This window comes from Patella vulgata, chromosome 3, assembly GCF_932274485.2.
Source record: "Patella vulgata chromosome 3, xgPatVulg1.2, whole genome shotgun sequence".
NCBI classification, from domain to species: Eukaryota; Metazoa; Mollusca; class Gastropoda; family Patellidae; genus Patella; species Patella vulgata.
The window spans coordinates 84,295,818-84,313,530 of record NC_065881.2 but is presented as its reverse complement, the minus strand read 5'-3'; the positions used below and the strand labels follow the sequence as shown (position 1 = coordinate 84,313,530).

Here is a 17,713-nt window from a genome sequence, read left to right as displayed (position 1 = left end):
ATATTTTTAACGTTTGAAGATTTTTAAAAGAACAAGAAATTAGTATTATTGCGGTATTTCGAGACGAATGTCAACGTGATTGAATAAATTCCGCCCTGCTATCCTAGACTAAAAGAGGAGAAACTCTTGGCAACAAAAATGACTTCGCTTCGGGAGTTTCATGTAAGTTTCCAGCCTTTATTATTTTATTTTGCAGACTGTTATCACAATGTTGTAGCTAGTTCTTCTTTACACAATTGAAGTTCATACTTCCATCCTCTAAAATACCATATAAACCATGATAATGATGTCTAGTCTAAGATGCCAGTGGTTGCTATGTATAGCAATGCAAAAGCTTGTTTATATTTTTCAATCGGACTAAAACTGAATATTTAGTAGCATTCCAACCCCCTTCCCATTTAAGAAACCCCCCAAAAATTAAAAATCGGTTAACAAATAAAAAAGTTATTGCACTTTTAAGACCCCAAATTGATTGATGTCAGTATACACTTTTTTTAAAAAAATATGCCAAAAAAGCGACCGAAGACCATTTCTCAGCAACTTTTGGAGATATTGGCATCAAATTTTCAGGAAATATCCTTCCAACCATTAACTATCTATTGAATTTTTTAAATTTGGGCTATATAATTTATTTGTTTTGATATTGGGTCTGCAACATGGATAAAACCCCCAAATTTTGTTAATTTGCGTTGAAGACTTTTTAAGATAGAATTCACATATGATGGCCCTCAAATAACGGGTATTGCTTTATTCTGGTAGAATTAATCCTTATAACAACTTCCGACACTGCTCCTCGATATGTAGGTACCTAGGGATGTTTGATGTGTGCCACCAATACGTACGCACAACATTGTTTTTCATTCAACTTATCATTGTCAGGTTCTATGATCCTCGAAACAAAGTGAATTCTGGGGATGGAGCACTGGACATCCTATACTCTAGCCCATTCTCTTTTCTGGCAACAGGGAGCCACGGTAGCTCAGTGGGTAGGACGTTGGCTCACTCAACTGGATGTGCCGTGTTCAATTCCTGCATTGGCCGAGCAAATTCATTGTGTTATACACACCAGCCTCCCCGCGGATGTACGAGGGGAGGCCTAGCAAGTTACAACATAGTCATTTGGGTAGAATGGAAAACTCATGTCCCGTGTGCGCATAAAAGAACCCTAGACAGTTGGAATTCGAAATAAGAGTAGGCTCTGCACTAGGCTGTTGGACGGCTGTTTTGCAAAATTTCCTCTCATAGCACACTGCAATGGCGTGTTCCCCTCACTCACGTCCTCACCGTCTTCATTAGCCCAGTAGGAGTAGAACATTAAACTCCATTTCATTTTCTTGTAACAGATTCCATATGGCTGTCATTTGATCACCAACAAAATAGAAAGTAATCCAAGATATAATTTTTAAAAAAAATTAATTTCAGGGAAGTGTTATTAGAATCAATAAAATATTGTAACAATACAAGAGAAAGAATTCAAACCGTGCACCAGACTATATACCCCTAAAAAGAACACGCGAAAATCGTGCCCCTGAACTTTTCTTCCACATGATTTGTTTTCCTGAGTTCTGGCACTAGTTCCAACGGTTGATGAATGAAATATAGGTCAATATAACAAGAAAAGGGGTCATTTTATGAGAAAATACGTTTACTTCCAGTGACGAGCGTCGTTTTTGCCTTTTTGTAATCATTTTATTTTTTCAAAATATAAAAAATCAGTCATAAATACGTTTCTGAATGACCAAACCACGCTCTACACAAACTCTGTTTTCTCCTCTTCACGAAAAGTAAAAAGTCATTGGTGTTGGTGGTCATACACCTTCCCGAAGTCGCGGAACAAAAACGGCACATTTTGCCGTCAGATTTTTTGATAGTGATAAAAGCAGTATCAGTGGCGCCCCTAGCGAGCTTTTGCATTGCTTCTATGTAGCTGTTCTGACGTGCTGTCAACAAATGACAATTTTGGCAATGATAATGATTAGGCCTATATTTCAGCTGCTACATTCGAATCCCTCATATTGTATTTTCAAGCGATTCCTTGTGACTAATGACTTATTATTAGGTAGATCATGCTTGTCAGATTTTGAAAGCATGATTTTTAAAAAAAATCCACCACTTGATTAATAACAATTGGTGAGTGAAGCTCGCCTACAAAAAAAGAAAACATAGGCCTACTGACACTGTCACTGCCTAGTTACGAATATATTTGGATACCTGAAAACGATTTTAATTAATTTATGACTGATTTTCTACTGTTTTATGTATTTCAGAAATGTGATTTCATAAAAGATGATGTTTGAAAATGGTGTGATAGTCATGTGTGCAGAATTCCTTGAAGATATTTGCCAATAAAGATTTGAGTTGAGGAAGATCATTGAGCACAAAAATGAAAAAAGTACACTGTTATATTTATACGCAGTAATTCGCCTTGATAATTTAGAGGGGGTTTATTGTCCATTCGACCACACTTTTCGACCAATCAGAATCGAGGAAATTTCTAATTTGTGTTACAATGTGTTATAAACATGTCGTCTCCACTTGAAGACATCTTACTAAATGAATATTTTGGACTGTCTGTGTGTGCTTGCATATATGATTGGAGTGTTTTGTCATATGCATTCATGTGCATGTAGTTTTAAGTATTTATCCATTATTTTTGTGGCTTGTTCGTTTAGAAAACTATCCATTATTTGTATCTTTATGGTGGTATATTTTAAGTTTGATAATAGTCCAAGACTGTCCATTATGTAAATACAAAAAAAACCTTCGGGCCTAAATCCCGCCATAATAAATATTTTGTAGATGTTTTAATATAAAACAGTGTTGAATTGATAAGGTTTGACTAAACGATTCGAATGTGTATTAACTAGCACCTGTCAGAAACGCATCCTAATATATTGATATACCATTTATATTCTGTTTGACGTCTCTACAGTCTTTTATTATAACAACTCACCTATTTACTTAAACCATCTTGTAGTTACCTGGTGAAATATGTCTTCCCCTTTTTAATGTCGATATCAGAAGGTTAGCTTCTTTATGCAAGGGAGATAAATCTATTTTAATATTCGTGGGTTCAAGCTAATAACTCTCTTCCCTATTGACATCAATCTTTATTTTTAAATATTCTGATGATTTTAATATACAAAGAGTCAAGCATGTAGTAATCATCTGATCAAAATATCGAAACGGGGCGGGGACATCCCTCTACTACCAATTCATGAATAGTTGCTCAAATCTGGCAGAAAATGTAAATCAGAATACTCTTAACCAAATCTATACGCACACGTCAACAAAATGTGACATACAAAATAATAGTAATAATTGAGGAGTTTTATATAGCGTCTTCCCGATGTTAACAGATACTCAAAAGGAAAGTTTTTAGTGTGCGGATTTAAATTGATTAAAAGTCTGTTGATTCTTGATCATCTGTTGTGGAAGTTCGTTCCATAATCTAGGACCAGCTGAACTGAAAGACATATACCCATATGACTGTTTGGGGGTAGGAGGTGTTGCTATAATTAGAGTAATAGTCAGTGGAAACAATTACTAGCCTAGTCTTACTCCATAAACCAAATACAGACCACATGAACTATTTGGCGTGAGTCCAGGCAAGGTGGGGCGGGGGGGGGGGGGAGACAAGCTGCTCATCCAGAGCATATTTTGTTGTCCTACATTCATCGAAATGATGTCGAACAAACAAACATGAGAATCATTGGACCTGACCCTAGATGGGTAGCAATATTTTCCCAGACCCTCTGGTCTCCCATTTGACGTTGTCTCCCACCCGGATCCCCCCACACCCTTTTGCTTAAATTCATTGACACGCGCATGATTATCACCAATTTATATTCTTATATTAACTAGACGTCGTTCCTTGCCAGACCGTCCATCCGTGACAACCACACCCGACAATCACAAACTCCTTTCTCGGCCATCACTGGGATTGAACACAGTACAATTTGATTATCAGAGCGGGACAAATATGGATAATGAATGAATGAATTAAATATGGTTTTATGGCACGTCAGCTCGAATCGGGCTATATTGTGCCAGACACTGGGATTGAACACAGTACAATTTGATTATCAGAGCGGGACAAATATGGATAATGAATGAATGAATTAAATATGGTTTTATGGCACGTCAGCTCGAACCGGGCTATCTTGTGAAAGACAAACTATATAATATTACAAAGTATTCATGTACACAAATGAGTACATGGTGACAGCCAAATGAGTCACTTGGGGTAATTTATACACTAAATTAATTAAATATTTAAATTTGTCTGGATTACTCCAATAATAGACAAGTTACAGCATCGGATTTCGCAAAAAAATGTTTTTTAAAGTTAAGCTCAAGTAGCTATTTTACATCGTAGCGTTAATTGAGCATGTCCGTTGGCTGTTACCGGTCACATATCACAATATATTAAATAATTAAAAATAAAAAAACACAATTTCGTGTACACTCATATTTAAAAATGAACAACAAGGTGATATATATATTTACAATTAAAATTGTCGATAAAAATCTGCCTATTCTAAAGGGTCTAGTAGTTTGCAAATGTGAAGAATAAAGCCGATGTGCACAATTCACTTACCCATTCACATAAGTAAATGGTGAAGAATACTTGGTGTGATTTATTCTTAGGTTTATAATTTATTCAAATACGAGGTCATATAATCAAATATCACATAAAATGTACAAATGATAGTGGCATATCTCCAAGACCTGTATTTGTTATAAATTTTAAAAACACTAGGCCTCGTTGATTAAGGTTTTAAAGCTGACCTCCGATTACAAAACAACAGAAATAATTAAATAAAGACAAGCTAACGCCCTAAACAATCGCCATACTTGTAAAACAAGCATGGATACCGATTAGGGCGTATGAGAAGAGAGGCTGGTCACGCCCACATTCAGTATTAAAACTACCAATTACCCACTACACAGTTAATTAGAATACTTGGTTAATGTATTTCTGAAATTTCTTGTGTAAGCTTTGGGTATTCTTGTTTAAATCAAAATTTAATCAATGCACTAATGAAGAAGACATTATATATATTCGCCAAATTTTTCTGACAAGTTCAGAATTTCTAGTATAACCAGTTAGTAAAATGCTAGTTCGGCAATGACCCAGTTTGTGACCAGTGGTCACTTAACCCTATTGATCTCCCTTTTTCTAGCTTTTAAAGATCAGGCTTAGATTCTTGAAACCTCTTTAAATCTAGTCCCTTGTCGGTACTGTCAACATGTTCAGCAATGTTTCCTGTAATCAAAATGAAAGATCATTATTAATCTTCAATTCACAGGCATAGCAGCATAGAATGTGTGGTGATGGGTGTATACACAGTGCCTCGGTTTTTCGTCCCATTCGAACGACAAGACGGTTGTTCATGTGAGACCCCCCGTCATGCACCACTGACAAGGGGAAGCCATGTCGGAAAATCGCGATGAACTCTCTCGGCCAATGCAGTGAACTGTAAGAGTATGTATGTGGTGGTATACTGGTGGTGGTTGTGTTGTTGGTGGTGGTGCTAAGCAGGTTAGCTCTAGACCAGTAGGTTAATCTGTATATTACAGACATCGCTGTATTTCAACTTTAAGAAATTAATGTGTGAAATGGAAACATGGTGGTATCCAGTATTTCAAGTGTATTCAGCTATATGTACTACCCGCACAAATGCCTACAGACAAAGTAACTCAATATCAACCTGTTTATGATATTAAACCCGAGAGAGAGGTGGGCTTGGCGTTCATTCGACACAAACTAGTTCATTTGGGACTAACATATGGTTCAATTTTATTTCAATAATTCGTTTGTGCGTAGGGGTCTTTAGCAGTGGAGATGAAACCGGAGGACCTGGAGCAAACCCACAGGGTTGGACAGGCGACCCTACTCCTTGTCACATACAACCGGGGAATCGAAATCACGCCGGTTAGCTCAATGACAGATCTTATGATACAGCGTTAACCTTTCGGCCACCCACCCCACCTGATATTCAAACATGAACTAGGATCAATACTCGCCTTTATCGAACATGTCTACTACATATGATAAATCCAACTTATGTAGACATCGTATAAAATAAGGATATGAATTGGGATCATATGTAGACGTTAATATTCTTGATAATCTCCCTGCCGCCAATTTGATGTCACCTCTATTAAAACATCTGGCCAAAAACCTCCTGTTATAATAATCCATACCACTGCTACCTTTCAGTAATTCTTGCAGGGGTTTTATTTTGTCTGGGTGATGAGTTACCAGATAATCTATGATCCGTAGGACCCTTTCTCGGTCCTCAGCTAACTTGCCCCATTCAACCTCTTTGTTAACAATAGTTGATCCTGAAATGTAACAAATGGTTGTATTACAATCAGTGTATTGTTTTCTATATTATTATGTTTAAGATCTTGATAAATTTACTATGATATCAGTATTGTTGCTAAAAATAAAATACAAATTAAAAAATGGTGTTTAACGGCATACACATGGTAAAATGTTCAACACTCGATGAAAATTCTTTTTAATGTTTACGGAAGCCTCTATGGGTAAACAGGGTTTTTGGAGAAGGTGCAGTAACCCCGGAACTGAAGGTCGCAGATCACTGAGTAGGCCCCCTACCAATAAGTTTCATCAACCCATTATCCCAATGCTACACTCAGGGGCCATAATGTATGAAAGTATGGTCGGATATGCGAGACTATCGAAAGGAATCTAGTTTTTGGAATATAAATATACATTTTAAGTTTTATCACAATCGGATAAATATTTAAACCAGCCCTTTTGTGAGCCAGGTCCGATTTTCACGAAATTTGAACTCAAACCGCCATTAGAGTGTGACGGTGATACAATTGAACGGTTTTCAAAATCGGATCAAAATTGGTCCACAGGCTAAAAGCGCTATTTTTCGTAGAATCTAAAACGCGATTTTTCGAACGAGAGAGAGAGAGAGGGAGAGAGAGAGAGAGAGAGGGCGGGGGTAAAGTCCTCTCGACACATATTTTTCAATTGTATTTTAATAATTCACTTGTGCGTAGGGGTCTTTATCAGGGGGAGGAAACCGGAGGACCGAGACAAAACCCACGGGATTGGACAGGCGACCCTACTCTATGCCACGTACAACCGGTGAATTGAAAACACGCCAGTTAACTGAGTGACAGACCTGGTGAGACAACGAGTACGCGCTAACCATTCGGCCATTCAACCCCCAGTCCTGCGATATGGAATCAAGTAATATATTATAGTATCTGAATGACACAAGGTATTCAGCTATATGTACTACCCACATACAGATATTAAAACATGAAATAATAATATGATCAATACTCACCTGTAGCGTACATACCTACTTCACATGTACACTGATATGGACTGGGAGTAGATGTTATTATTTTTGATAATCAGCGTGAGGTCATCTTGATAAAACTTTTATAATAGATACATCGGGTGATAAATATACTGTTATCATCAACAACACCTTTTTATCTTTCAGTAATTGTACCGGCGGTTTTATTTTGTCACGAAGGGGAATTTTGAAAAAAAACCAAACAAATGCGATTTGTTGCATTCTGACACATCTCCCGAATTAGAAAGCGACCTGTATGATTAAGCCCCCCCCCCCCACCCCCACCCCCACACACACACACCCGCGCGCGCCAACTGTACGCGCATAGCCAACTGGATACCAAAATACCAGGGTTAGACTAACTCCACTTTACTTTATGAACATTTTCATGATATTCCTCTGTAGCCAAACTTACAAGATCGCATACATAGAAAACCGAGTCGAACACTTACGTAGCATTGATTTGACAGTAATTCTCGAAGACGCGTCTCTTTAAACGATTTTTGAAGAGCGATAATGAGTTAATTCTGGATTGTTCCATGTCCACAGGCTCCAGTAAGTCGACGAAAGTTTACATATAATTAGAATCGAGAAATATCTTAGCTTAAACAACAAATACAAACATAATGAAAAGTTGTCAGGCTGGTCCAACGAAACATTTTCAAAGCTGACCAATCTTACGTACTGGGTTTAGAGTTTTTTAGTGCTATTCCGATGTGTGGCACTTGCTTTTGGTTGTCTATATCCCCGGGGTACTTTAAATCTAAGACCCACCAAGGTCCAGTGTAGTAGCATGGATTGTCTGTCAGACGTGGACAGCGGACATGTCGCAAAACCGATCGCCACATCCGGCGTCTGACCCATGCACCGTTTTTTACTACATATTCGATCCCTGCATTGAAGAGAAAGTTCATCCAGATTTTCCGGCGTGGTTTCCCCTTGTCAGTGATGCAGGACGGAGGGCCTGTCAAGGGCAGCTGTCTAGTCGTTCGGATGGGACGAAAGACCGAGGTCCCGTCTACAAATTGGCGTGTACGTAAAAAATCCCTTGGCAGTTGGAATTCGGTATAAGAGTAGGCCGTAGCGCCGCTGCCCGGGCAAACTTTCCCTCATAGCACACTGTATGGCGTATGCACGCCTTCATTAGCCCAGTTTAGGAACAAAACAGTAGGACGTTAAACCCCATTTCATTTCATTTCATTTCATTTCTTACTACATATTTTGGAACAGCTCTTGTGCTCGTCTAGTATTGTCTCTGGTTGTATTTCTAATTCTTTAACTGGTTAGGACGTATCTTTAAATGCCACTCGGACATAAGACGTTGTGTATTTCTTTAAATCATTCTGACATTTCTCATTATTGACAACTTCACATTGTGATCGAATATACTGCATCTTGATTACAGATTTATATTAAGCTCCGATACATAGGATACAAGCTTAGATTATAATAAAGTCATTCGCTCTATCCCTCAACCCAGATGTTGCCACTTGGACATCAACGGTCTCTCATAACGCACGCGCATCTCGAGTGTTTTTCTAAGCTTGGATTCTCGCTACCCATTTTCTCATTGGTCCAATTTGACGTAATTTAGTCGTGTGGTTGGTCATGTCTCATGCCTTGCATACCAGCAGACACTCATTTCCAAATTTGGCCAACAGACACATTCCATTCCTTACCATTAAGATGGCATAATGTGTTTATTAATTTATAATTCAATTCATGTATCATATCATCACAAACTATACCCTTCTGTGTTTCTCCCAATATTTCATAAACATTTTAATTTTGACAATGGAGAATAATTAATCAAGGCAATAATATTAATATACATATGCGTTCTTTAGCACAAATCCCGCCATCCATATTACTAGACCAAATTATTCTCCTTAGAATTACACCCATGACCAAAACAAATAGGGAATTAAACAGATAAATTGAGCGGACGGGTTGGGGTGTTTCGAAATTGGATATTGTCAAGGTAGTGGCAAAACACAGGTTGTGAGAATGGCAGCTGGTTGATCCAGGGTGGTCCAGACAAGAGCTGTTGTTGGGGTTAGGGGTTTGGTATCTTGCTGGAGTTTTCACTGCAATCCCTGGGGAATGCTCACTAGTCCGCGGTTCATTAGTCCACCGATATTTATTATAGGGGTTGGGTTAGGGTTATGGCACACTAGTCAGCGGGTTCATTAGTCCATCAATATCTATTATTAGGGTTAGGGTTAGGGTTCGGATTATGTTTTTTGATACCCATATTTATAGTATTTGTTATAGTGGCGACTAGTGAACCCGCGGACTAGTGAACCCCTCTCCAATCTCTAACTGATAAGAAATGTTTTCTCATTTTGCATATTTCACCAGGAATCGGACGACGCACAGGAATCGACACACGATCTATGACGTTGTAGACAAGTTACATCCCACTGGTAAAGGACCCAACATACAATGGAACCTTGGCTCGAATTGATATAGTTTGTGCCGAGCGAATGTTAAATCCCATTTCTCACTCTCTGTGCTAAATGTACTGGTCCGCGGAGTCAAGCAGTTAGGATCGTGGGCTATACCACTTATGGCTATGTTCTAATTTGTTCGCAGTAAAACAAACAACAGATGTATCCATTCTTTAATGTATATCAAAGAATAATATTTACATATATAGTATATACAGAGTATATGATGTTATACCTTAATTTATAATTTGTTTCTAGTAAAACCACCGATGTATCCATTCTTTAATGCATATCAACGAATAATACATACATGGAATAGGTATATAGTATATCCAGTACAAGTACGAGCGTATAAACTATACTATAATCTATATTAAAGAATAATATATATTTACAAACATAGATTAGATATATAGTATCTACGTACAGAGTATATGTTGCTGTACTTTAATTTATATACAATAATAACATATGTTTACATACATAGATTAGGTATATAGTGTATCAATTACAAGGTAAGTGTTATTATAAATGAAATGAAATATGGTTTTATGGCGCGTCAGCTCCAACCGGGCTATATTGCGCCACACATATGGTGGTTCTTTCGAGACAGGCTAAATGGTGTCACAAGATTTTATATGCATAAATAAAAACAATATCACAGTATATCAAATTTAATAATAAAAAACAATCTTTGATGCATATAAACATTTAAAATATGATATATTACATATAGATATATATATACAAATTAAAATTTATAATAACAACCTGTCTCTTTTAAAAAGTTTAGCATTTCACAATATAACTCTGGTTGGGCAAACAAGTGATATAATGACTGGCAACGGTAATATCGTGATCTTATATGTTTGAGATGCTTGCACTCAATCAAAATGTGCTTAACTGTCAAAGGAACATGACAGTTTTCACATTCTGGTTGAGGCTCTCGCTTTAATATGAAAATGTGAGTTAAAAAAGAATGACCAATACGAGAACGACACAAAACAACTTCATCCCTCCTGTTGGTTCTATAGGAGCTTGGCCAATCTCCTAAGAGAGGCTTAATGTGATGAAGTTTATTTGTGCCTGCAAGATCCCAAGACCGTTGCCAGCGGTCATAAATAAAATGATTTTATACATGATTTAAAATCTTTATATGGTATTAAAAAGGGTGATTGGGGAAGATCTAAAGCAGCTTTGGCAGCAAAATCTGCTTGATCATTCCCCCTTATACCAACGTGACTGGGGAGCCAGCAAAAGACAACGTCTTTGCTGCTAAACTCGTACGATAGTAGCAGACGATAAACATCTGCTACTAATGGGTGTTCAAGCTGTTTATTGTTAATTGCCTGAAGCGAGGACAGAGAATCAGTAAAGTTGATATGCTTTAAAGATGAAGAGGATTGTATGAACTCCAAGGCCTGAAGAATGGCCTGAAGCTCAGCTGTAAATATTGAAGCAGCAGATGGAAGACATACAGAAATGGTCTCAGATGGTGTCACGGTAGCAGAAGCTACCCGGTCGTCATCTTTAGAACCATCTGTGTAAATAGGAGCATAATCACCATACTTAGACCTTAACTCTCTAAAGAGAGATTGGAACACCGCAGAGCTAGTATCTCTCTTTTTATGTTGAGTAAGATCGAAATCGATCTTTGGGGAGATATAGCCCACGGTGGAGTCCTAAAGACAGGGATATTCGCAATACCAGCCTCAGACAAAAGGGGTTGTATGCGAATACCGAACGATGGAATAACATTAGTCTTCACCAGATACAAATGCTCATGATATGTCTAAATATGGTGTTAAATGAAAAATGATTTGGTAAAGATGCCATTTTCGTAGCATACTGCAGGGCAAGTTTATCACGTCTGTTGTGCAGCGAGGGCTCATGCGCCTCGACGTATAAACTGTCCACTGGAGATGTACGAAATGCTCCTAAACTGATTCTAAGTCCCTGGTTGTTTATGGTGTCGAGCCCTTTGAGATAAGACTCGCGGGCAGACCCATACACAATACACCCATAATCGAGTTTTGATCTAACTAATGCTCGATATAATCGAAGCAAGACCTTACGATCTGCTCCCCAGTCAGTATTTGATAAGACTCTCAATATGTTGAGGGCTTTCAGACATTTCTTTTTGAGGCTTTTAATGTGGGGGATAAATGATAATTTCTTATCAAATATCAGCCCCAGAAATTTGGTTTGATCCACAACTGGAAGGCGATTGCCATCCAAGAATAAAGTGTTATTATACTATAATTTATATACAATAATAACATATATTTACATACATAGATTAGGTATATAGTGTATCCATTAAAAGGTAAGTGTTACTATACTTTAATTTATATACACGAATAAAATATATAAGGTATATAGTTAATGTTATACCCAGTTTGGAATTTACAGTCCATTTCTTATAATCAACATTTGCAATAATGACCTCTCCTAAAGACCACTAAATTTTATGTCAATATATCTTCGTTGTTGAGTTACAGCAATAAACATGTCCCAAAATAGCTATTTTTGGGTTATGCTGTCTCACTTCAATAGATTTCATTTTGAAACTTAAATTAATGTATTATCTGTGACTAAATGTATGGTTATAGAACATTTCCTATAATAAATGTTGGTAGTTGAATTATACAAATAGACAGTATATTACGGATTTATAACTACAATAAAACCAAGTACGAACAATCCAAACCATAAGACAAAATTCGAAGTCCTAAGTCACACGTATCCCTGTAGTTGAAGCTTAGATGACAAATGCCTCGATCTACTTAAAAAATCAGAATAAAATGAACAAGCTCTCGCGTAACAAATTAGTTGAGACACAAACACTCCATAAGCTGGTGATATTGGAAATGAAATGAAATGAAATGTTGTTTAATGGCACGTCAGCTCCAACCGGGCTATATTGCGCCAAACATATGGTGATTTATGCGAGACAAGTTAAATAAATATCACAGAAATAGTATTATATGCATAAATAAAAACAATATCACAGTAACTAAAATTAAAAATGAAATAAACCTTTTATGCATATTAATATTTAAAATACAAAAATGAAGTGATAAATATACAATTAAAATTTATGATAAAAACATGTCTCTTTTAAAAAGTCTAGTATGTTACAATATAAACCCGGTTGGGCAAATAGATGACGTAGAGACTGGCAACGGTAATATTTCGATCTTACGTTCTTGAGATGATTGCACTCAATCAAGATGTGTTTTACTGTCAAAGGAACATGACAGTGAACACATTCTGGTTGAGGCTCTCGCTTCAAAATGAAAATATGATTTTAAAAAGTATGACCAATGCGAGAGCGGCACAAAACAACTTCATCCCTCCTGCTGGTTCTATAGGAGCTTGGCCAATCTCCTAAAAGAGGTTTAATGTGATGAAGTTTATTTGTGCCTGCAAGATCCCAAGACCGTTGCCAGCGGCCATAAATGAAATTATTTATAATAAATTTAAAATCTTTATATGGCGTTAAAAATTCAGATATGGGAAGATCTAAAGCAGACTTGGCAGCCGAGTCTGCTTGATCATTCCCTTTGATATCCATATGACTGGGGAGCCAGCAAAGGACAATGTCCTTGCTGGTACTCTCGAATGATAGTAGCAGACGATAAATGTCTGCCACTAATGGGTGATCAAGCTGTTTGTTGTTTATTGCTTGTAGGGAGGACAAAGAATCAGTAAATATTATATATTTAAATATAGATGATGATTGAATGAACTCCAAGGCCTGTAGAATGGCCTGGAGTTCAGCTGTAAAGATGGAAGAAGCAGGTGGAAGGCGGACAGAAATTGTCTCAGATGGAGTCACAGTAGCCGAAGCTACCCGATCATTGGTGATATTGGAATGTTACTACTAATAAATGGGAAGTTAACAATCGGAAAGTCAAAGTCATCACGTTTATCGTACAATTTAACATTAAGTTTATGGCAATTGTCAAAATCGAGACGCAGATCCAAGTAGGAAGCGTAATTGTCACTGTCAGTAGTGTTTTTAATTTCGAGCTCATCAGGATATATGAATTCTACATAATCACTAAATTTTGGATTATTCAGTGATAGAACATAGGTGAAATTAAAATGTCTGACTAATCGTTTATTTGATTTTACGAGTGCCTGTATGTAATCGGCCTCGTAGGAATAGAGAAACAAATCAGCAAGCAAAGGTGCACAGTTGGTGGCCATGGGGATACCTACCACTTGCTGATAAATTTCCCCTCCAAATTCAACAAAGGTATTATCAATTAAAAAATCCAACATCTGAATTATCTTGTTGGCGGTGAATTTATTTTTGGAATCACTATGGTTCTTAACAAAATATGTGGAATTGTAATTAACAACTAAATATTGATATCTAACATTTCCCGATTTAGATGAAAAGACACTGTGAATAATGTCTTTTAACCGGGCTTTTAATTTACTATGGGTAATTTTAGTGTACAAAGTAGAAAAGTCAAACGTTTGTATAGATGAGATTGAAGCAAGTGATCTAGATTGTAAACCATCAAGTAGTTCTTTGGAATTTTTTAATATCCACATTTGATTAAAACCACTACGAGAGTATATTTTGTCACAGTATTTTTGAATACCCTCTTTCACTGCCGTTAGTATAGATGTCAATACTTTTGAAAGTGGTTTTGTGGAACAACGGGATGAACCTGCTATAAAACGTTGCTTGTGGGGATTTTTATGTAGTTTAGGTATCCAATATAACAAGGGCAGATCTGTATAGATATCTCCACGTGGAGTACCAAATGAAGTGAGTACAGATCAGTGATTGGATATAATTTCATCCTTACTAAGCGTAGAGCGTTTATACGTAGCACTGTCGATTGATTTCCCGAAATTAAGTTCTTTGAACAGGCAGTCATAATAATATAGTTTACATATAAACACTAAGTTATTGGACACTTTGTCAGCCGGTACAATGACTACTTGTCATGTAAGGCGTTGAGATTTTCAACAATGCTAACATCATTGAAAATAGATTTAGGCCTAGTATCATCTAACAAACGTTGCATATAAATTCTTCTTTTAAGTAAACGACTGATAGACTTAGACCAATCTGAGAGAGTATCAGAGATAACATCTTCCCTCTTGGCCAATGATCTGGCGTATTTCTGTAAAATTTTCAGAATCACAGTGGACATGTGCATGAAAATCACTGAAAACTTACAATACAATGTGATCTTTAGAAATATTATACATTTCAATCTACAATATTTTTATTTATTTGAATTTGAACTTGATTTTGTTCTCTTTTTAAAGGTTACGGACACTACATGGTCTATTTTTCACAAAAAAAACGGCTCAACTGTTTTTCTTCAAATGATCACCTACGCATGGGGGTGGATGGCCGAATGATTAGCACGTGCGCGGTATCATAAGGTCTGCCACAGAGTCAACTGGCGTGGTTTCGATTGTACGTGACAAGGAATAGGGCCGCCTGTCCAACCTCATGGGTTCTCTCTCTCTTAAATGTCACCAGGTATTTTATTTTATTTTATTAAAAGAGTTGTTGCCGGTGGTTTAAAAATATTGACGACATCTGTACTGAATGTAAGAGTCGACAGAATGTAGAAAGGGAAATAATTTAAATTATGATTTCCGCGTATCACCACCATTTGGAAATACCATCATCCGTATGGCGAATTATATAACGGTATCACAATCATTGTCACCATACTTATCACCATAAAATTCAAGATAATCAAAAACGTAATCACCACTTGGAAGTCTATTCATTCGTATGTAATCTTGTCTTAGTTCATGATCGGTATTGAGAGTACAATTCTGGTAGTTATATTGACTATAATCATCATCTCTATCTGTATCTATATCATAGCCATCATAATCATCTAAATCCTTACAGCCATCATCAATATGGTCTAAGTTGTAATCTGGTGGGCGTAGAACATCATTTAGTACAAGAAAACCATTAACTAAATGAGATAATTCTAAATACTTAACCTTCTCCGTTATTCCCAATAATGTCCATTCCACAGAAACCAGACTTTCAATCGGATTTATAAAATCAGCCTCACAGAAGATGTTAACAGTATCGCCAGCAAGGATGTGTTTTGCATTGTTCAGTATTACCATTAGATAGAAGTAATTTAAAACAAGTCAAATCAAACACACTCTGATAAATACCCAGATATTGTAGGGCAGATCTTCCTGAATAGTCTAACACGGTAACTATGGCACCAGTCTGAAGTAGTTTCCTTGTAAGAACTCTATCGTTTTTCATAGCAGCCATCATTAAACTAGTTCTCCCTCTATTGTCGTGGATATTTACATTAATACCATCAACACCAAGTAAACTATCAATACAAGCCATGTATATTGGATATATCTGTTTACAATAATTCTTAACACCATTTACCTGTCTCTTGTTCAAACCATCTTTAAACATCGTAAATCCAATGATACAAAGATGTCGAGTCGTGTGACCCTGGTTATTTTGTGCATTTATCTCTAGTCTGGGATGACGTGTCAACAGTTCTAAATATTTACTGTTTAATATAAAGGAAGCTATCATAGTAGGCGTGTTGGATTTAGAATAGAGATGGTTGATGTCTAGCTCGTTATTTAACAACCAGCTAAACTTCTTGACAGAATAACCATACTTAACATAAGCTAAAAGATGGAGCATGTTTTCTCCTTCAGCTGTAACACCATTAACAATCAACTTTACCCTAATGTAATAACTGAACATCCCTAACCTCTTACAGTTTAAAATACCATGTAATAACCTAACTCCGTTGTTGTGTGACATCAGGTTTGAACCTGAATCTACTAAAAGTTTAAAGACGGCTGTAGAATTGATCAGGTGATATCCAACACAATAACTAATTATCCGTTAAACTTAGATCAGAATGTGGAATCAATAGTTTTAATATACTGATATCGACTTGGTGTTGTATATGGTGAATATAAGCCGTTCGTCCTAGTTCGATTTGATGGTTTACATTACAACCAGCTTCTAATAAAATGTTAATCAATTTACATTTTAATCGAACATGTATGTCCTTTTCTGCCTCTAACTTCAACCGCATTCTGTAAAATTCACCAAGACAGAACGGCGACATAGAACAACGGGGTATTACCTTTATAATCTGGTTGGTCTATGTCTATTCCCATGTTTATGATTGTATTAACGAGCTGTATATATTTCTCTTCTGATTCCTCATATGAATATATATAACCTAAAACGCAGTGAAGAATGTTGCATTTAAAACTATCAACATAATGTATATCGACACCGCGCTTTAACAGATATATCACAACTTCACACAATCCGTCTCTAGCGGCTATAAATATAGGCGTCATTTTACCGTCATTCACCTGGTTGACGTCTACACCAGCATCAACTAAATTAACCACGCATTGTAACAAATCACGTCTATCAGTGTTCTTAACACTGTCATTGTCATAGCTATCTAAAAGTATATGTATCAAGTTGTTTTGACGGCTATCAACATAATGTAAATCAATACCATGCTTTAACATATATTTCACGACGTCATACAATCCTTTTCTAGCGGCTACAACTACAGGTGTTACTTTATCACCATTCACGTGTTTGACGTCTACACCAGCATCAACTAATTTTACTACACATTGTAATAATAAATCCCGTCTACCCGTATTGTTATTTAGGTAATATATGTTAGAGCTATCTAAAAGTATATGGATCAGGTTGTTCTGACAGCTCTCAATATAATGTAAATCAACTCCATGTTCTAACAGATATATTACAACTTCATACAACCCTTTACTAGCAGCTATAGATATAGGTGTATCTTTCTCTTCATTTAACTGATTGGTGTCTGCACCAGCGTCGACCAATTTACCCACACAATTTAACCGCCCCTTAGT

General features: G+C 36.7%; 1 protein-coding gene across 1 annotated transcript; it reads right to left on the bottom strand.

Annotated features, from left to right (window-relative positions):
- Positions 1–9,222: 9,222 nt before the first annotated feature.
- LOC126815065 (uncharacterized) lies at positions 9,223–17,704 on the bottom strand (the record flags this gene model as incomplete). Its single annotated transcript, XM_050540598.1, has 3 exons — positions 9,223–9,240; positions 17,315–17,424; positions 17,614–17,704. Coding segments are annotated over 3 exons (219 nt in total), but the record flags the coding sequence as incomplete, so codon positions are not given.
- Positions 17,705–17,713: the final 9 nt, after the last annotated feature.